The 21,390-nt window shown below is 37.2% G+C and overlaps 4 protein-coding genes and 1 non-coding gene across 5 annotated transcripts in view; 2 read left to right on the top strand and 3 right to left on the bottom strand.

The window, feature by feature from the left end:
* The window catches only part of LOC126629547 (uncharacterized), a 99,236-nt gene that overhangs the window by 37,397 nt on the left and 40,449 nt on the right, over window positions 1–21,390 (top strand). The window lies entirely within an intron of this gene.
* On the bottom strand, window positions 5,244–7,563 carry LOC126629543 (transcription factor DIVARICATA-like). Its single transcript, XM_050299620.1, has 2 exons — window positions 6,563–7,563; window positions 5,244–5,918 (listed from the first exon to the last, which is right to left on the bottom strand). Exons 1-2 carry the CDS (start codon window positions 6,937–6,939, stop codon window positions 5,435–5,437), a joined length of 861 nt encoding a protein of 286 aa, XP_050155577.1. The 5' UTR covers window positions 6,940–7,563; the 3' UTR covers window positions 5,244–5,434.
* TRNAR-CCU (transfer RNA arginine (anticodon CCU)) lies at window positions 9,382–9,454 on the top strand. Its single transcript has one exon. It is a non-coding gene; the product is annotated as a tRNA-Arg (tRNA).
* Window positions 9,656–12,786, bottom strand: LOC126629535 (laccase-4-like). Its single transcript, XM_050299609.1, has 6 exons — window positions 12,621–12,786; window positions 12,243–12,394; window positions 11,774–12,018; window positions 11,444–11,572; window positions 10,400–11,320; window positions 9,656–10,034 (listed from the first exon to the last, which is right to left on the bottom strand). Exons 1-6 carry the CDS (start codon window positions 12,717–12,719, stop codon window positions 9,904–9,906), a joined length of 1,677 nt encoding a protein of 558 aa, XP_050155566.1. The 5' UTR covers window positions 12,720–12,786; the 3' UTR covers window positions 9,656–9,903.
* LOC126629539 (sedoheptulose-1,7-bisphosphatase, chloroplastic-like) lies at window positions 16,938–19,447 on the bottom strand. Its single transcript, XM_050299614.1, has 8 exons — window positions 19,174–19,447; window positions 18,865–18,984; window positions 18,552–18,737; window positions 18,332–18,413; window positions 17,998–18,219; window positions 17,722–17,822; window positions 17,545–17,616; window positions 16,938–17,446 (listed from the first exon to the last, which is right to left on the bottom strand). Exons 1-8 carry the CDS (start codon window positions 19,282–19,284, stop codon window positions 17,168–17,170), a joined length of 1,173 nt encoding a protein of 390 aa, XP_050155571.1. The 5' UTR covers window positions 19,285–19,447; the 3' UTR covers window positions 16,938–17,167.

Raw genomic sequence — 21,390 nt, 5'->3', positions numbered from 1 at the left:
ATTTGCCTTTTATGTGGCTCAGACTCATCGTTAAATTTCATGAAATTCTTCAACACACATTCAGACGTTAAATTTCAAAAGAAAAAATATCAATGCATAAATACTAACACGATTATTATATGACTTTTTCAAGTCTCCATCTAAAAGGTGGCAATTAGTGGGTGACCTTCCATTGGGATCAAGTCAACTTTCAATTGATAATGGATGAACAACTTCAAATTTTCAATTGAATTTTCCTTAGTATCCTCTTCTCCTGCTTTCCATTTATAATATTCGATATTCTCAACTTCTAAATAATTTTGAAATTCTCAAAATTTTCTTGACACACGTAATGATGGATTATTTCTGGTGGATAGTCTTTTTGTTTAACGCACTGTGTTTCGAGTTCAAATTTGTCTCCCTCTCTCTTAATGTAGATTAATAAGGCAATATGTTTGTAATAAAAATAAATAATTAAATTTCTTGGCACGCAAGATGGTGCATTGGGGGAATAGATCCTCTCTAAATCCTACGGACCTCCCTACCATCACTCACCTCCCCCTCCCCTCCCACCTTAACTCCCACTACATGTGTAACAACCTATCCCGATTTTTATTTACGGATTTTTAGAACAAGGGTATTTTAGATATTTCACAGTTGAGAGATATTTTAGGATGTTGCTTTTGGTCCCCCAGTCACTGTTCTCCCTGGCCTGGCACATGGCCTTCCTCTTTCTCTCTCACTTTCAGACCTCTCTTTCTCTGGCAGCTCACTCTCATTCTCTCCCTCACTTTTCACTCTTTCTTTCTAACTCTATCCCTCTCCCTCACTGCACCCTCCATTCCTCGAGGACCAACACACACACATACACACCCATACACACCAACCTTCGACCCAAGACCAAGACACCAACCCTCGAACCCAAGACCAAAAGGTGTAGCACCATGGAAACCGGTGCAAAAGCTTGGAGAAACCCCATGAATTCCGATGGCTTCGAGCCATTTCGCGACCACTTCCCGACCACAGCTGGATCTGAAAATGGTAAAATCCTAATCTACTCTTGGTGGTCTTCATTTTGGTGGGTAGACCGCATGCTAGGGTGGAGAATCGAAGTTGAACGAAGCTGGGGAAGCTCCGGCTTCATTCTCCGTTGAGTTTGGCCAACCCGACCTGAAAACGGGTCAAACCCAAACCCAACTAAACCGGCCTAGGTTTTTAGGCCATGAACTTCGGCCCAAATCCTAAAACCAATTAACCCATTAACCCTTTAAACCTGAAACCCAATCACCCCAGACCTTTGGGGCCGTGCAAACCCAGGCTTTTGGGGCCGTGCAGCCCAGTCCTTCTGCCAAATGAACCCAAGCTCAAACCCAAGAGAGAACCGGACTAACCCAGAACCCAGTCGGCCTGCATGAGTGTTTACTTTGGTTGGCATGTGGAGCGCACGCGCCTCCACCGTAGGTACTGTGCTTTGCCGCTGTCTATGGCGGCGACGACGACTTTTTCCAGAGCCCAAAATGATGCATGGCCACCGGGCAACCACCCCGTGGCGACGCGTAGGGATACTCGAGGTCCCCCCTTATGTTTTTCAACGTCCTGAATCCGTTTATGATGTCCGTTTTCCGAAATTCAATCGTTATGGTATAGTTTTATTAATTGGACCCTTTATGTACTTAGGTGTACTTATCGTGGCGTTTCTGTCTTCGCTAGTTTGCATGGCTCTTCGACTGGAAAGTATCTGTGAATGAACCCCTTCCAAAATGCATAATTTTGCTATTAGAAATGCATACATGAAAAGCATAATTTAATGGTTACGTTTTATGAAACGTTTTATGAGTAAATTAGATTTTACTTCTTATGAGATATCATGCTTTACTGAGAATATTTTGGAATACCATGCTTTATCGATTTCATGTTCTTTATAGTATATATGATGGATGACTATATACTATGAAGATGTTTTGAGATATGATGTTTGAGCTACTAAGCTCCATTGAGATATATGTACTTATGTTGAAAAGATTATATTCAATGTTTTTGTGTTTATCTAGTGATCATTGTTCTGCCTACGGGCGTATGTCTTGCCTTCGGGCGAGTATGATACCGCTATTTAGCACACTATATATGATATATGTTTTATGAAAGGTTTTATGGCATGCTAGGGTTTTCTATGAAGATGTTTTGAGATATGATGTTTGAGCTACTAAGCTCCATTGAGATATATGTACTTATGTTGAAAAGATTATATTCAATGTTTTTGTGTTTATCTAGTGATCATTGTTCTGCCTACGGGCGTATGTCTTGCCTTCAGGCGAGTATGATACCGCTATTTAGCACACTATATATGATATATGTTTTATGAAAGGTTTTATGGCATGCTAGGGTTTTCGGAAAACCTATTACATATTATACTGTTGAGTTTTCATAAACTTTGGGGGTTAGTATGTTGTGGAATAACTATGCTTTAGTATTACTTATATATCAATTTGGTCCACTCATGTTTGTTTTGCGCCCCCTCAGGACTTAGAATCGAGGCGTACAATCCTGGTGTCAAGGCACTCTCGCATCGGCATCTTTGAGTTCTCTCGGTGTAGGACCCATTCCTTTGTTCATTCAATTTTATATTATGTCTTTTTAGTGTTCTAGATTAGTTGTATACTCTGAATATGTTCCTTATTTGCATATTCATTATATTTAAATTTATAAGTCTTATTTATATTCATTGGTTCTCATGCATATTAGTATGGCTTTGTCACCTTCAAGTGTCGGCCAACATGTGCCTACCTGGGTGTTTGGAGGATATTGAGGTCGGGCGTGTCAGCATGATTCCCCGACCTTCAACCACTCCATTTTCTTCTTTTTTCTTTTTTTCTGGGGTTCTGCTTCGTCGATTGCCGCTGGAGCAGAACGCATCAGTTTAACATTAAAATAGGAATGTTCTAATATAGACTTGTTTGACTTCATCTGGAACTTTGATACAGTAGAGTACCATAGTGTACCTTAGGTGGTAAATTAGGCAAACTGCAAAAAAAAATTCTGGTCAATGTATTATACATTTATGTTTCGGGTGACTTGGATACATCCCTTGAATTTCCTAAAATTCTTTTGGGCATTAGTTATTGAATTCAGCAAATATTTTCTATATATATATATATATATATATATATATAAGTATAACATGGTCACTTAATTTTATCCTTTAATTTAAGAAAATATATTTGACAGTGCTGCCTAACAAGGACAGATCTCACACCAAATTAAGACAGAGTAGGATCGAGGACGACTAAATTACAAAAAGTCACAACACATACTTTTGTAAGACGTGTCCTACAAATAACACAATTAGTAGAAACTTACACAAATTTATCTGCTAATTCGGAGAGCAATTTAGAATGATCGGTTGCTTGTCACAATTTATTCTCTATCCAATAACACAACGTCATATGTGCGATCAACAATCTTTCCTCGAAGATTATCCTAATATCCATGTGAGGTCGGTGAAACTTTCACAAAGATTTGATCAAAATTGGAAGAAAGGGGCCAGAATGCTTTCTCATGCAAGTTGCAGAAAGATGACTAATCTTAGCAGATAAAAGGTTACTATTAAAAAGGATAATCATATTTTTCATGTTGCTTTGTAACTTTTTAATGCTGAGTGTGTGTGGTTTACAAAATTAATATATGCAAAGGTGACAATTACGTGCACTAAGTTGTTTTCACACAATATTACGCGATCGATACATTTTTGGTAGGTAGAAAAAATCACTCAAATAAAACAGACACAGTCATACAATATTACACAACATAATTTGTCATTTGCAGAATCAAATGTCTCGTTCTCTGTGTCACATGGTGACTACTGATGTATGGTAACTTATTTTTGAATTTGGTATTAATGGTTGAGTGAGCACTAAAAATACGTTCATTTGTTCTCCATTCCTGATATCAAATCTAAAAACGAGTGAACATAAATTTTTGTGATCACTTGATCACCGAAAGAGTATTTGTAGTGGACTCTGAATCCATATTCATAAGGCCCCATTTAAGTAGTCAAACTATTAGAGGGTCTAGAGACTTGTTTATCGCGTGGCTCAATATAAGTAATAGTTAGAGAAGAATTTAATTGTACATTCGAAAATGGCTATTATGCATGGGTGTATATTATTCACTGACAACTTTGGCCATTAGATTATTAACTGTTGGATCCTTGGCTGGACACCAACTGCTCCATTCATCCGGTGCATGCTCTACGTCGGAACATAGTAGAGCTTTCGTCGAGAGGTTTGGTTACCAGAGTTCGCTATTAATAATACTGAGATGTTTTGAAATCAAACTCTACACCTTATCCATTAAGATATTAGATCATGTGCTACTTTTCTCGCCTTACGTTGGATTCGAATTGCATCGATTTAGCCGTGAACGCACTCTGGTAAACAAGTACAAAATCACTAACCACATGAAAAACTAGCAAAGAAACATTGGAGCTTGAAGAACAAACAAAACTAAAAAATAAAAACAAAATAGTTATCGAACAAATCCTGTAAAGAGCAAAGCATGACGCTTGGGGTAGACCTAAACAAATGGCGCTATGCTGATGCAAAAAGTCTTGCCACCATCAACAATGGTATTGGCTCCAACATCGAATGGCAAAAATGCAAATTGGCATTTCTTACGTGGAAGGTCCTGCATCCTACGATGGAATGAGGTAGATGGATGCTTATCGAGTGGAATGCAAACTCAGCATCTTAGTGGTGGAGGGCCACTCCGTCAATTTGCCCAGTATTGGATTTTGTATAAGAAGCAAAACAATGGCGGAAAGGTCTTTTTAATGAGAAGAAAAAGGTAAAGCAATATGTTAGATACTGTGGAATTTTCAAAAGAGGTGCAGAGTGAGTCAGCAGCCACATCAGCCAATGACATGGCTCCTTTTCCCTAGTGGTTGCAAGATCATTCCCGTGTGATGCAACCATAGAGTGATCTGATCAACCTCAGCCATCCCAAGTGCAAATTCACGAGGAACTTCGGTAAGGTTGTCCGACTATATCATATTTCAAACATTTGTCACGACAACATGAAATTTTTCGTGTTTTAGTCTTATCTAGATTCACGTCAGTATGCATATATTATTTACGGGGTTTTCTCCAGTGCGGCATAAATCTTGCAGGATGGTCGTGGGATGCGATATATACATGTTTATTTTACCACTCAAATAAACCTCCGGCCTGGGAAATGCAGACACACTCAGGGCCTGAGGGAAAGAGCAATTTACAATTAATTTCCATTTCATAATTCAAGACATTACACTTTGAGGCCTAATGGAATTTCACCATTCTGCAATGTTCAAGAACTATGTACAAAAACCAAGTCCTTATTAAGCTAAATCAATCCAACAAAAACACGTAAAAAATAAAACCAACACCGAAATTCTGATGAAGATCGTTTACTAGGCCTGTTCTTATCCATGAATCTGATGTCTCGCGGACTGCATTAGATATAGCGAATTTTGAGGTGTGGCATGAGCAGCATAATGAGCGTGGCTGTATAGTTTCTGCAACTGCATTTTAATCCCATCTGCTGGTACATCATATGGAGATGGATCTAAGAGATTGCCATGAGTAGAGCCGAAAACCATGGCGGCTCCTCCATCATCAGCCTCATTCCAGTCAAGTAACACGTTTGGCGATTCAGTGGACTTCTGCTCCGGTGGAGACTGGTCTGAAGGAGACCTGTTAGTTTCTGGTGGAGTATTGCTTGTGAGGTTGACAGTGGTTATGTCATGGATGCTTGGCCGCCTTTTATCTTTCCCTCCTGAATCCTGCCTCATGAAGTATTTCTGAGCATGGCTTGCTACTTGTGTGGGAGTTTTAGTGACCACATAATTCCGAGAGATGTTTCTCCAGTCCCCTTTCCCGTACTTTAGAAGTCCCAGCAGAAACCGCCTACAATTCATTACCAGCAATCATGTCAATAAAAATAGCAAGATCACACAGAGAAATCAAACCTATCCACGTGCAATTTGACTAACATGGTAGTGAGTGCGGAATTGTCTTCTATCATAATTTATTCACCGCCATACTTCAAGTCCAAGGAGAATCAAGAGACATAAATAAGGCCCGAGTGTGGAAGGTAAAACTCGGAGTGCGGAAATTACTCCACTAAATTACTCCACTACATCAAAATTAAGTTGGATATGAAGATTTGAATAGATGACTGCTTTTGAACTATAACTAGAACTAGAACAGAAGCCAGAGTGGTGGAAAATTCCATTTGGTTCATAAAAAATAGTTGGAAATTACACGTGTGGGTTAGGTCAGTTGGCTATGGTAGTATATCCACCATTCCGTAGCACCCAAATTTGAATCCTCTTCCCGTTGATTAGAGTAAGCTTAGGATATCGTCTTGTCATAAAAACTAATTGGAAATTAAAGAAAACAAAAGTTTCATCCACATAATGATTTCCTAATATTGAACTAGAGCTTTCATATTAATTTTTCATAAGCTATTAAATTTCAGAACTACGAAATGTATAACTAGCACAATAGTTGAGGACAATTCTACAAAAAATGGATGGATGGAGATAAACCTGTGCTCTTCGGGTGTCCATGGAATTCCCCTCTTCCTCTCCTGATCAGAACCCCTCGCCGCTGCCGGCCTCTTTCGATTAGCATTGAAATCTCGATCATCCCCCAACTCCAATGTGAAGTATGACTGAGGGTACCCTGGAGGAATCGGAAACCTCCCGGATTCTATTTCACAAACATCTTCCTCCAGGTCCTGGTACTGTTTGATCACGTCGATCTCCGTCTTCCCCGGAATCATCTCCGCCACCTTCCGCCACCTGTCCGGCGTTTTCTCATCGAACATCGCCAGGGCACTCTCAAACATCTTGTTCTCCTCCTTAGTCCACTCTGAGTACCAATCATAATCCGCCATGTTTGAAGCCGGATACAAGGTCTCCATGCTTTTACAAGCCGTAAAAATATGCAGCAACTGCTTCACTTATTTAGTCGGAAGCTATTGAAGTAAAGCTTAAGAAGGCAATCAATTCAGAATCTTTTACTGGGAATCAAGAATCTTCTTTTTCCTAGATATCATAAACTAAAGAATCTTGGAAAGAATCCACTTTTTGGGAATCGCGGAGAATCTTGGAAAACCCTGAGAAAATCTGATTTGGTTCGTTGGGTATAATCCCAGAGAGAGAATGGGAAAAACCCAGATGAATTTTTGGGATTTGAACGAAATTAAACTCAAAGGCGAGGGCTTTATAGCAATCTGAAAGCAACCCACAGCGTAAAAAGTTGAAATTTTTGGAAATTAACCAGAAAGAAGACTGAAAGATGAAGGGTTGAACAGCAAGAAAAAATACCCAGTTGAGGAAAAAGAAAGATTCTAGGGGGCTGAGAAAAGCGGGAAAAGGATTTACTGGCTTCGTTGCTTTGAAGAGAAGGAAGAGAAAAGGATGAATATATATAGGCGTGTGTGATGTGTGTATATATATATATATATATAGACTGGGAAAGGAGAGTGATATATCAAAGAAATTAATCAGATAATCAGAACCGCTTCAGCAAGTGTTGTATTCTGTGTGACGGCCGTTAAAGTAGAGAAATTTTTTTAGTGAGCCAGTATACCCTTCAGTATATCAAATGTTTATATAAATAATTTGATTTTTAATTTTTTTTTAATAATTTGCATCACTTGATGTATCGAGTTGTGTTTCTTCGTACTAAAAAAATTATCTAAAAAAATGCTTCTAACATGGTGGTATTGGACTGTGGGTACCTAAACTAGTCAGAACTTCCCTCTTTTTGAGAAACTTTGTCTTACCAAAAAAGGAAAATTAGATTGCATAAGTGGGATTTCTTTTCTCCTTTTCTGCCGGGGTATAAATTTCGGATGTTTATGTCCTCAGTCAGTGGGAAATTTTTTTTTAATTTTTTTTCTTTTTAAGTGGGATTTCTGTTGTGTTTTGTGGCTCTTATATAATAAGGAAATTGTAGCAATGATCTCTCAATTTTAACTTAATTAGAGTAATGATTCTTTAACTAAAAATTCATAATCATTGATTCCTTAACCTCTCAAAATGTGTAGCTATAATCATTTTATTTAACTCTGTTAGAACTTCTGTGCGTGTGATGCACATGAGGCTGAATCGAGGGGCAAATATGGAAAACCAAATGAGAAAAATTATAGCAATGACCTCTCAACCTTAACCCAATTGGAGAAATGGTCCATCGACTTTAACTCAATTGAAGCAATGGTCTCTCAACATTAACCTCATTGGAGTAATGGTCATTCCAACATAACTCATTTTGATGGAATTCTAATGGTGTTAACGAAAAGAACTATAGCTACACGTTTTGATGAGTTAAATGACCAATAGTCATGGATTTTAATTGAAAGATTATTGCTCCAATTAATTTAAAGTTGACGGACTATTACTACAATTTTCTCTTTATGTAACAGGATTGGAAAACGACATTTCAAAAATATTATTCATTAATTCATATTCTGTGGGGGTTAAATTAATTATGGATGGACATCGTTCAGTTTGAGATTGGATTGATTTTATCTTTAGAGTTTAGGAGTGGACATCAAACCGATCGAACTGTTTAAATCGATCAAAAGGTTAGAAGTATTATTCTTTAGTTTTATTTTGGGTGGATTAAATTAGGTACGGATGAGCATCATTTCCCTTGCGAGTTGAATCGATTTTATCTATAAAATAATAAAATTGCCACCAAACTAATTATACTAGGACGGTTTATTTCGGTTTGATTGTATCAAGAATCATGAAAAAAATCGAACCAAACCAAAACTCATTTCGACGGTTTGGTTTGGGCCGAAGTCTATTTCTTTTGCATTTTACATCTTTGTTAGCTCAATTAGGACAAAATAATTTTATGACTAGCTACAATATTCCATATTATAGCACATAAATTTCAAATCTCATTAACTTAGTTACTATTAAAACATCAAGTGCTTTAAATCCCACTCTACTTCAAATTCAACAAATAGTTAGTAGTCTGTACAATATGTGTAAAATAGATTAAAATAAAAGAAGTGGTCATTCGGTTTGACACATGCACAAAAGCTTGAAATTGCAATTGGCATAGTTCTATTTAAGTTGTTTGACTTTTCTTACTAGTGATACCAAATAAATTGACCACCACAATTCCAATTTCTCATAAGAATACTAACATGTTAGAGAGTTAATTTGTACACATTTTTTTTTCTTGCCATCAAATTGCACAAATCAAATAAAAATAATGAACAAGATTGAACAATGGGGCATTGGAGGACAAAAATGGGGTGTCATTCTCATTTTTCTATTATCCGGTTGCCTTTGCCAACTCACTTTTAAGAGTTAAATATGGTTCAACCGCATCCGTTTACCAACAAGCGCCTGTAGCTCAGTGGATAGAGCGTCTGTTTCCTAAGCAGAAGGTCATAGGTTCGACCCCTATCTGGCGCGATCATTTTTGTGTTTCTTTTATTTTTTTTATTTTTATTTTTTTGCAGAATTATATTTACAAATTTAAAGGAGTAAATAAAAAAATTTCTATCATTTTTGTGTTTTTTTTTATTTTTTTATTTTTATTTTTTTGCAGAATTATATTTACAAATTTAAAGGAGTAAATAAAAAAAATTAATCATCAAGAAGATACTATAGAAATTCTTTCAGACCAAATATTTATTATATATAGGTGTGAAACTAAATTCAACACAAAAAATTGACAAAGTACAAGAAATTCAAAAATTGACAAACTTATTCACTCTTTTAAGCAACTCCTTCTGTTTCATTCCCTGTACCAAACCACCTTTTCAATTGTGTCAATTCAGTTCATATTCTACCTGGAACACTCACTCTTTCGATGTCCCGAGCCTCCAACCTCGATTCAAAAGGCGTTCGGATTGGAAATTCTAGCAAGTTGGAAGATCAGTCGGAGGTGGTGGCAGAGACTCGTTTTGTCCTTCTCCGTTTTCCACTAAGAATGCCATCTTCAGCCCCCATGATGTGTGAACTTCCAGGTGACAATGCAGGAACCAAATGCCTACCATTCACAAAAAAGAATAACATATTTCTAATTAATTACATTTCATCTGTAAAAAAAAATATGTTAGCGTGTAGGCACTAAGATGAGTGAACTTGCCACTGCAGGGCATGTCACGTACTTAAAACGCGAGAAATCATGAATCGAGGAAGTCAGGAATATGGGAGATTTAGGAACGGCAATGAGAATAACTACTCTTATCAATCTAATTCTCGGTTCTCAGGTATTAGGTAACAAATGGTAACGTCGGAACAAAAGGGAAGTAACGAATCGGAACAAGTCCGGAGCCCATTTCAAGTAAGCAAACATGTCATTAACGGAATAGAAAAGTACGCAAAACGGAATATTGTGGTAGGTTTTATTACCTGGATTATTTGCCCTGAATCTGATTGCAGTCCATCCAGCAGTAGGTACTGATACTGTGTTCCTCTCAACTGGGTCAACAAGATTAAATTTTCCTGGGTCCTTTTTTGGATCAAAATTACCTAATCCTTTCCCAACCACAAAGAAATTGAATCCATGAAGATGGGTTGGATGGCTCTCTGGTGCTATGATAGCAGTGCCTTGCAACACAATCTGAACCGTCGAATTATACTCCAGCCGGTATAGTCTTGTCCCGTTTGTGGTCTGAAGGTTCGCCGGAGATGTGCCGGTGTAATTAAAAGGAATTGGAGGGTTTGCCGGAAAATCAAGTGTGTAGACTCCCTTTACATTGTAGTAATATGCTTGAAGGAGAGAGATACTTGGCATCACAAAGCTAACATTGTTGAAGGCAGATACTAGTTTGCTTCCACTGACACATGTAGCACATGGATTTGCACCAACTGAAATGGTGAAGAAAAGCGAATGGTCTATAGTTAATGGGACATCGGCTGGGTATTGTTTCGAATTGAGGCTTCGAAGGGAGTCAACAAAAGCGTCTGTTAACGGGGTTGCATTGCGAGGAGGAATGCTGGTTAAGATAGCTGTGGGATTTGCCGGGGTGCCTTTGTAGCGCAAAGTAGCGATCACAGTTGCGTTGTCGAACCCAATTGGCGCGTCCATGAAAGGAGACGCTGTTATGAAGTACTTGCCAATCCCCTGGTTTGCTGTTAGAATTGCGTTTGTGGTTTGACCTGGACCGGTGTATATTGTGTCAGTTTGGAACGGCTTGGTGTAGGAGGCATCGACTTCTACAACGGTTAGGCTGTGCCCTGCTACCTTGAAGAACAATTCATCGTTTAGCGCAGCGTTCACGATGCGTAGCATGTAGGTCTTGTCACTTTCAACATGTAAAGTGTAGCCCCCTAGCACATATGCAAAACACAAAATTATTATGTTGCATCCCTTGGATCACTTTGCTTGTACAGGAAGTAAGGTTAGTTTTGGCAAATCACATGTGTGGTACTAAGTATACCCCATTTCAGTACCCTGAGAAGAGCAACCAGGAAGTGGTCCTACGCGGCCATTGATGGTGTGTGCATCTGAGACATTTGGTGGCAGGCCAGACTGTGTAGCTTGATTGATCACATCTTCAACATCTGATTTCCACCATTCAGCTGCAATTAAAAGGCTAAAGTCAAATTACCAAATAACAAAGCTGCAATCACTAGGGCTCGTTTGGTGGCTCGTCTTGAACTGGATTATTTCAATTATATTAGACTAATTTTCTAGCTGCTGTTTTGTGAGCTAGTAAACATTGGGACTAAACGTATTAAACAATAGTATAACATATTGTGACCGAAACCCCCTCAACTTACCCATGATGATATTTTTTTCCTCATCAGGTGTGGGAAAAGGGTAAGGAGTGCCTCTCTTAGGCAAGATGACAATAGCACCATGTAGAGTGGCCCTTAGCCAAGAGTCGTGTGCATGCCAAAGAAGTGTGCCTCTTTGGCCTGTAAGTGTGAAATTGTAGATGTAGTTTCGGCCGGGCTGTATGGGGCATTGTGTGATGTATGCTGGCCCATCTGACCAACCTGTTCCACTTTGCTTCACCCCATGCCTGCCATTACCGAGATTATATCATCATTTTATTAGGAATTTCATCAACTTCTATAATGTACTTCAGTTAAAAGATGACACACATTTATAAAAATACAAAACCAGTCATCAAATTTGGACGCACATCATATTTTAGTTAAACCTTTTTTCATTCAAAACTGTTACGTGCCAGGAGTAGTCCTGCATAAGTTTATCGTAAATTTGTGGGAATGGAATAGTTCTCACCAGTGGATTGTGACATTGTATTTCACATGGTTGGTGACCTTTACAATTACAGTATCATCTTCCCTTGCGTAGAGGGTTGGTCCGGGGAACTTCCCGTTTACGGTGACGATGGGCTTCGAGGAACAAAGATTTGTTGTGTCCTTGTAGACCACCTGCACATACTCATATATACATATATACATATATACATACATATATACATATATACATATATACATATATACATATATACATACATATATACATATATACATACATATATATATATATATATATATATATTTCAGCCATTAGTGCCACACTAGCTAGTACTCTAACATCAATACACGTGAGCTTAATTTAAAACAAGATGAAGTCATATGTCCTGAACGTACTTACACTGAATTCATAGTGTCGAATCAAGGACTCGACGAATGCGGGATACAAGAAGGCAACCAAGAACAACATTGTTCGAAATTGAAGCCCCAAGAACTCCATGTTTGCTAAGGAGCTCTCAGATGTGTGTGAATTGCTGTTGTTATATGGATTATGTAGTGTAGTTACATAGACCACCTTAATCTTATATATAGAAGCAAATAATATGAAAAAGTGATATGTTATTTTAGGCCGCGTGGTAGGTGAATGAGAAATGTGAGCCATATAATATAATGTATATGGCTTTTTCTTGCATGTTACACAATGGAAAGTAGTAATCTGTCCATGTTGAAGCTATCTCCTGCACTTCCTGCCTCTTTCTTTGACAACTACTACTCACCTGCACAACTCTCCCTTTCTCTCTCTCTCTCTCTCTCACAGATAAACCTGGTTTTTGATAGATTTTCACGTTGAGTTTCCCTGATATGTCAACATGCATCTATCAGTAATATTTTCCAGTCACTAGCCAAGGTAAATTGTAACAATTCTCATTAGGTGTAACATAATTACCGTTAGATAACAATTTTGTTTTCAATTTTAAAAATTTGAAAAATTCTCTTGGGTGCAACCCGGCACCAGACGGTACCAGTCTATGGACCGTCGGATTTCATCAACGTTCATCTAACAGTCGAGAATCAATGACCGGATGACCTTCTGTATGCAGACTATTATAATGGAGACATTAGGAAAGCTGGGGAAATCTTTGGAGAACGGTGACGTTCGTCCGAACCTTCCCTCACCGAAATTGTCAACGTCCTCGGCCACGCCGTCTCGGATGATAGTACTTTCAACCCCAGTCTGAATATCCCTCCTAAATTCTGCACATACTCAATCTCATAAGAACCGTGATTGTTGTCGCGTTTGAAGATTCATACTCTCAACCAAAAAGAGAGGATGAAGACCAACACCACAGCACAGCAAGGAGACAGAGCTGCCGCAGAGTATTCCAAACGTGACAACTCTCTCGGAAGCCGGCATTAAATTAAAACCTAAAATTTGGCTTGATATTAGTTTTTGGTTTTCATTTTTATGAAAAGTGAAGAACTGAAATGATTTTTAAACAACTTTTAGTTTTAAAAATACATCTCGTTGTATTGCCAAATCTTATTCTCATTCATATTTTCTAGTTGTTATTACTGTTCTTTTGGTACAATCGTCACAATCGACTCGATAACCTGTTCTAATCTTAAACTTTTTCACCGTTGGGACTTAGCCAGCCAGGGTTGGATTTGTAAAACTTGAATTGGAAGAAACCATTTTTTGGACAAGAAGAAAACTAATGAAATGCATACTTCCGTGAGGGAACGTTCCACCATTTTTCTTGATTTTTAAATTGAATTCCTTGAAGGAAAAAAACAGCCGAGCTTGAAGGCTTTTACTTTTCCAGAAAAGTATTCTCCGAGACCTACGGATAGTAGACCAAAAATGGGAAATAAAAAGGTGAGAAATAGTTGAGGAATGGTTTTCATGGACTGAGATGGCATGCTGTCCTGTCCAGAAACGGCATGATGTCCTGTCCAGAAACGTCAAGATTAAAAGTGGAGGATGGGATTTGTACTAACATCTCAACTTCCCCATCAATTTAAATATCTTTTTCGGGTTGGATTCTCAAACCCCTCATTTTCCCCATTATTTTTGTTGAAACTATTACAATTACTGTTAGATATGAGAGAGAGTTCGAAACTATTACAATAATTTATGAAAGATGAGAATTTCGAACTCGATCAACTTGTAGTTAGTTGCTAAACCACCTCTCTAAAATCCTTGAAACCTTAACAATTTCAATTCAACATAGTATAGGTCTACCAAAAGGAAAAGAAAAGGAACAGAGTGTTAATTTTTATTTTTTATTTACTTTATTTAAACGAAAACATGTACACTAACATTCTACTCAAACCCTCTTGGATGCTGCTTCTAAAGCAGCCTCAATCTGTTAATGCAAGACTTGCACAGAAACCCTAGATAATCTACAATGCTGTCCTCACATGCACGTTCCCATAATCTCCAAGCTTCACTGAATTTACAGATCCATCCAACCCTATATTGCTTGCTTCCAGGTTGTACGCATAACTATGTTGTAATGAGTCCATGATCCGTGACCTTTTCCATCGTCTTTAGGGAACATGAAGCCCGAGATTAACAGAACATATCCTGGAACGCCTTCCTCTCTGGCTAGATCAGTGCAGCGCTCAACCATCAGCATCTATTCGCCTAGTCTTTGGGTTTGAGAAACCATGCTCCACACTTTGTCTATAGGAGCTTCAACATGCCCCCTACTGATCCGCGCCATTTCGCAGTTCTGGCCTTCGATGCCTGAAGGTAAAATCGGAACTTTGAGTTCTATGTGTAAACGTACTTTTATTTCACCGAAATTTCGATATCTATACTAAAATTCACCAATAGCTTTTTAACAAACTCAAATTCAAATCTTCATAAGTTAATTAGTATGTCAAACAAATTAAGTGTGACCAAAAAGAGAAAATTTCAGCTATATTATGATTTGAGACATAAAAATCACGTCGTTTCATTTCCGGAGTAAATTGAAAAGGGAATGTAGTAATCATACGATGCTTTTCTGTGTTTTGCTACAGATAATTTGATTGTAGGAACATTCTTTCAAATGAAAGCAGAGCTGTTCATGAAGGAATATCAATATCCTATGAAACAATATATGATTTTGGCATGTACCTTTGGAAGACAAATTGGGTTGGAGCTTGTTAGAATTTATTACAAAAATTTGGATTTACTATAATTATTAGAATTTATTTTTTATCATTGTTTTTCCAAGTGTTCAATTTCTTGTCCATAAAAATGCCATATCATCATTGAATAAATAGAAAAACATGCCGTCTTTAATACCATAATAAAATGTGAGCATCCAAATTAAAATCAATTTAATCACTCTTATTAAAGGCTTTACATTGCAAATGAGTACTCTCGATAATAGGGTATGAATGACCCTTCTGTTCAAACCAAGGAAGAAAATATCGGTAATATCGGAAATATCGGTAGTCTGAAAACACGGAAATATCGATGGAAATATCGGGATAATATCGATATCGATAAAAATTACATGGAAACCACGGAAATTGTAAGAAAAACTTGGAAATTTTTATTGAAACTTTGCAGGATGTTTATTTAGTCAATTATCTATTAGTTTATCACAAAAAATTGGAAGGAAATGCATTGCATGATGGATTTAACTGATTTAAGTTGATTATATAGCGAACTGGCAAACATTGTGAATGTAGAAAATATGTAGTAATTAATGAAAGAAGTTTAAACACACCATAATTATTTATATATAATGAATTAGTACAATATTTTACACTTTATACATTGCATGGTAAGATACATGAGTGACTTAGTACCACATAGAGTTCCTATGAGGTTCAAAATTTTCACTATCTTCATCATCTCTATTTGTAGAGTAAGTGTATTGTGAAGAGTAGTCAGCAACCATGACAATGGTTTTCAAGAACCAAAACCCAAAAGTCAATAGGAAACCGAATACTTCGGTATTTTTCGGGATTACCAAACAAATGGGATTTGGAAACCAATCCCATATCGAAAATTTCGGTATTTTTCGGGATGGGATTCCCGAACTTCAGGATGGTTTTGGTTTGGGATTTTTCGGTTTGGGTTTGGGGATTTTTCGGTTTGGTTTGGGATTTTCGGGAATTTTTTCCAGCCGTACCATGTAAGTGACCAAATAAAAAATAGAAAAATTAAAAACCACATGCCATTAACTAAGTAATTAATTGACACAATTTAAAATATAATACCACAAAAAATTTGGAATATGTGCAAATTTGTTTCTTGTAAAAAGAATTCAAAACAAAACAATATATATAAATATAGTAGCATATTATCACAACAACCATAAGTGATATGGTGGTTAAGGCGTTAAGAGTCAAATGGGAGGGGGTTCGAATCCCTTTAGTTTCAAAATTGAGACTTTTCAGAAAATTTTAAGAATTTTTTGATGTCATATCGCGAAAATATCGCGATATTATAACTAATATCGCGATATTACCAATAATATCGATAATATCGCGATAATATCGAGATATTTTGACGAAAACTCATTGGATACTCATTAAAATATCGGTAACCGAAAAAAACGAAAATATCGGCGATATTTCGCCGATATTTTCGATATTTAAATCCATGGTTCAAACTAAAGCATGGGTCAAAGCCAGCAAATTTGACCAATAACCTAATCATCATACTAATCACATGAAAAACATTGCTACTTTAGGTATTTTGAAAGCCTTTCAATGCTTTGTAAACACGCACCAAGTTGCTATAGAAAGGTGAACAAGATTAAGGTGCACAGCTACACATATACCTAATACAAACTATAGCAAGCAAATCTTTTTGAATATGAGTATAATTTAAACCATGTGTGAAATGAAGATTAATTAACGATATATTAAAATCAACTTGATGGATCCATTTCCACCACCTTGGGAAAATTTGTGCACCATTATACGGAAGGAATGCATGGCTTAAGCTGCAGCTCCAACAGGCACCTCCTTGAGCCTGGATGATCCGTATAGAGTTTCTTCGAACCGAATAATCTCATTTTTCGATCCATAAGCAACCTGAGTTCTATCGTCGAGGTTAACGACCACCTTGTCTAGCACAGACTGATGACCATCACTACTAAAGCCTCCAGCATTCTCAATCAACAACCCTAATGGAGCTACCTCAAATAACAGCCTCAGCTTGGCTTTCGTGGTTGGAGATATAACGTTTGTGAAAACCCCTTTCTCTTTCACAATTATCTGCACATAAATAAATCATAAAATTTTAAACTTGTTAAGATCGCTAGACATAAATTAGCAGTTTATAGTGTGTTTGGTTAAGGAGAAGTTGAGAAGACCTGATTGACATCCGGAACCATTCCTCCGGTGTATCTCAATGTGTACTTCTCTTTTACGTAGTAGTTGATCAACTGTTGTCAACAAGCAGAAAGAGTTGACAAGAAAATTAATGAATCTGCTTAGTGATGAATTTATTGATTACAAATGCAGTAATGAAATAATATTGCTCTTTAAACCTTGTCATAGTCTGGATTGTCAAACGTGGCTCTCAAATTTCCAGGCGAAAACATCTTTCCTTCACCAATCTCTGTTGTCTCTTTGACATGCTGCCACTTTCCTGGCCAAGCATTCACGTGAGATATTAATTTTAAGGCCAGCAGGATTGAGTACCGCATACTCTTGGTGAACAATTTATTTTTGGAACATGAGAGGTTTAAATTACTGTGACAGCAAACATTTTTATGGTAACAGGAAGAACAAATTTTTTTTGGGTAATGTTGTTACGATTTTACCTTCATCGAGAAGAAGAAATTCGTGGGTTCCAGGGAAGCCCTTGATAGCAAGAACATATGTAGTTCTAGGACCGTAAATTCCCATGGCTGCAGCAACTTGGCCTCTTCCTGTTACCCCAGTTAACTTATCTCCTGGCCACACACCAAAGATGGTGCCTACAGTGAAGTTTGTGTCAACAATGCTGGAGCCATCGAGCGGATCAAAAGCAACACTAAATCCACCTGTTCATATTGCAAAATTGGATAATTAGGCTCATCCTTTCGATCATCTCATCCTCCACTTAAGAAATAAATAAATTAAGATCAGAAAGCAATTCATTAAGGACTCGGTGACCTTCAATTGGGCCTCCCATGTCTTGGAGTTCCGGAACCTCTTCAGAGCAAGCGTATTTGCAGACATGCGAGTAACTTAAGGCCTAAGGCACCAAATGTAACAGGCATTAATTTTACTGCTGATCTCCTGAAAATATATGTCCTGTATTCTGATGCATTTGAAAGAATGACTTTCAAATTTCATCCGGACATACAATACTTTCGTTTCATTGATAAATTACCTCGAACAAAAGCTTGTCAGCAAGCATATCCACGGCAAGCTGCTCATCCCCGAAAGAATTAACACAGGCCGTTCCTCCACATGAAGCTGTTCTGACCTTGAAGGAAATAGTCCTCAGTGCTTCTCCCATGCTTATCAGCAACCGGATCAGTCCCTTATCCGGGGTTGCCTTTGCAAGAAACTCCTCCTATTCCCAATTGATTTAACATTTACCGTCACGATACAAAATTTTGCATTTCCTATGTTTCTTAGACAATTTTTTCAGTTTCGAACTCATAGTTATGTTGAATAAAAGTGTTTTTACAGTAACTCACCAGGCTATCACCGATTGCACATTTTGTCACATGAGTAAACTGTTTTGTCTTGGAAACCTTAAGCAATGATCGCGGCACTTGTCGTAGTGATTCTCCGAAGAGGGAGCTTGATTTTAGGCTCTGCAGTCACAATTATGAACTATGAAGCTCCAACTACACCATGCGATGATATTCACTATATGTTATACGTGTGTATCCCAAATATCCGAGTCTCCAGAACAGGCAGGAAATTGTATCAAATTGCAAGCGTATTAATATAATGGTTGCGCGTGTGACACATGCATAAAATTGAAATGAATTGCTAATAACCTTGGAGCTAAAAGATGGAGCCACAAGTGAAGTGGAATGCTGGTGACTCACAACGCCGGCAGCCGGCAGGAACGCCCTGGCTGATGAGCAGCAAGCTATGGTGGCCTCCATGCTTTTAGAAAATACTACTCCAGAGATTGATATTCTGATGAACAATTTTCAGTACTGACTTGTTGCGTGGTTAATAGATAGGGCCGGAAATGGCGTTTCGCCACGTGGAGGGTGATGATTAGATATGCTGACAAAGTATTGCGTTTCATGAAGTTAACTAGGGATGGGGATTGGCTTTCAATCTCAAATTTGTGGCTCTGCTATCTGCACTGCTCCTCCCAAGAGATATGGTAACCGACTGTCTGTAAGTTTGTGCGTGCCCAACTGCGTTTGTTCTGCTTACGTATTATTCCCATTTCGTTTCTTAGTGTTCGTAGTACCTTGAGACCTCGTTTGGCATAGAGGATTGATTAGAAGGTTAACTCTTTAAATTGAAGGTATTTTGAAGGTAGAGAGGAGAAGAATTTTTCAATTTAGGGGTTAGACATGAAAAAAACTTTTCTCACTCCACTTTTTTTTAGTACATCGATATATTTTTATACAAAAGGAATGGGGAGTTCGGCTAAGTTACACAATGGGCAACCTAATTTTGTATCATCTACGATATTCGAACCTAAGATCTTTCACTTTCACGTGAAGAGGAATACTACCAAATCATAGTACTAAGCGACCCTTTCAACTCCACTTAACAACGAAACTAATTTCCAAAAAACAGTTAATCACAGTAGCTAACTTTAGGTGATCACATAATTGTAATCACTCAAGTAATTAACCATATAAAAATGCTCTTGCCTTTCCTATCTCGTCACTTAAGTAATTAACAAGGTCTACCTAAACTTTAAGGTAAGCACTAGTGGGCTCATTTTTATTTTCGCACTAGACCTCCAAATCTATCAGACCAACCCTGATATTAGTGAGTGGTCCAATATTCAACAGTAAAATCTTACATACAAGAATATATTGAATATTTGTAACAGTCAAATCTTGCATAAAATACATACAGGGATGTAGCATTATAACCTATCAAGCCAGGACTATGTCCAAGCTTCAGGTATGCATGCAAATGCTAGACCAGTAGAGCGGCTATGCCACAAACTTGTCGATCATAAGTACTTTTTCGTGTGTACATGGCATGCTCTGTTTATATCATTATGCATGTGTACATGTTCCTGACGAGGATTGGAAGAAAGTAACCGAGGGAAGAAAATTAACCAATTACACTAATATGTTGGAGCAACAGAGGAACTGACCAAGACGGTTGACTTGGCCGCGAAGTAATAGAAGTGTTTTTATTAAGAGTGTGATTAATTTTTATTCTTTGTTAGAAAAGATTAGTTTTTTAAATCTTTAAAAAAAAACAGTTGTAAAAAATAGGACAATGATTGGGCAATTTCTATTAACGTGGCATATTTTTTATTTTTACTTAATTTATTTAAATTTTAATTTCTAAATAAGACATGTTATGTTTAAATGGTTGTGAAGTTGATGTATAAATAACTAAATGGTGCCTGTAATTACTAAATTGCTCATATTTTTTATTTTCGTTCAGTTTTAGAAGCGAGTTAGAATGGTAAATTTCTTAAAATTTTGGTTGACAAAATAAAGTTCTATTAATAGGTAGTTTAGATAATATTTAAAATAAAGTTTCCAAACTGCAACATCAGAGGGCAAATGCATCTTTTTAATGATGATTATGGAACCAAAACCATTGATTAAAATTAATTAATTACTTAAAGAGTTGGTAGCAAATTCTACTTAATTGGCCCACAACCACAAAAGATTATGATTTCAATTTCCCATAATATATCTCAATCATCCTTGCCAACAAAAGTCATATATAGATAACACAAAATTTAACTTTTTCATTATTCAATTCAAGGTTTTAGACTCAAAACTCAAATTTAAACTTTAAAATTCGAGTGGAGGTATGATGTGGTATAAATAATATGATTTTCACAACATTTTCTTACATGTTTCCAAATAAAATTGACGATAAATTGTTTTGTTTATCGACATCATCATTTTTTTCAGACAATGAATAATGAGAAGATGAGATCCGGCCAACTATAATTAGGTAACTCATCATTTCTAAGAGTTGAACATGAGATTTCTAATTAACAACTTAATGGAAAGTATCAGTATACACTAGATAGTAGTGCTTGTGGC

Source organism: Malus sylvestris, chromosome 7 (genome assembly GCF_916048215.2).
Source record: "Malus sylvestris chromosome 7, drMalSylv7.2, whole genome shotgun sequence".
Taxonomy (NCBI): Eukaryota; Viridiplantae; Streptophyta; class Magnoliopsida; order Rosales; family Rosaceae; genus Malus; species Malus sylvestris.
The sequence above is the reverse complement of the archived record's forward strand: the minus strand, read 5'-3'. Positions and strand labels throughout refer to the sequence as shown.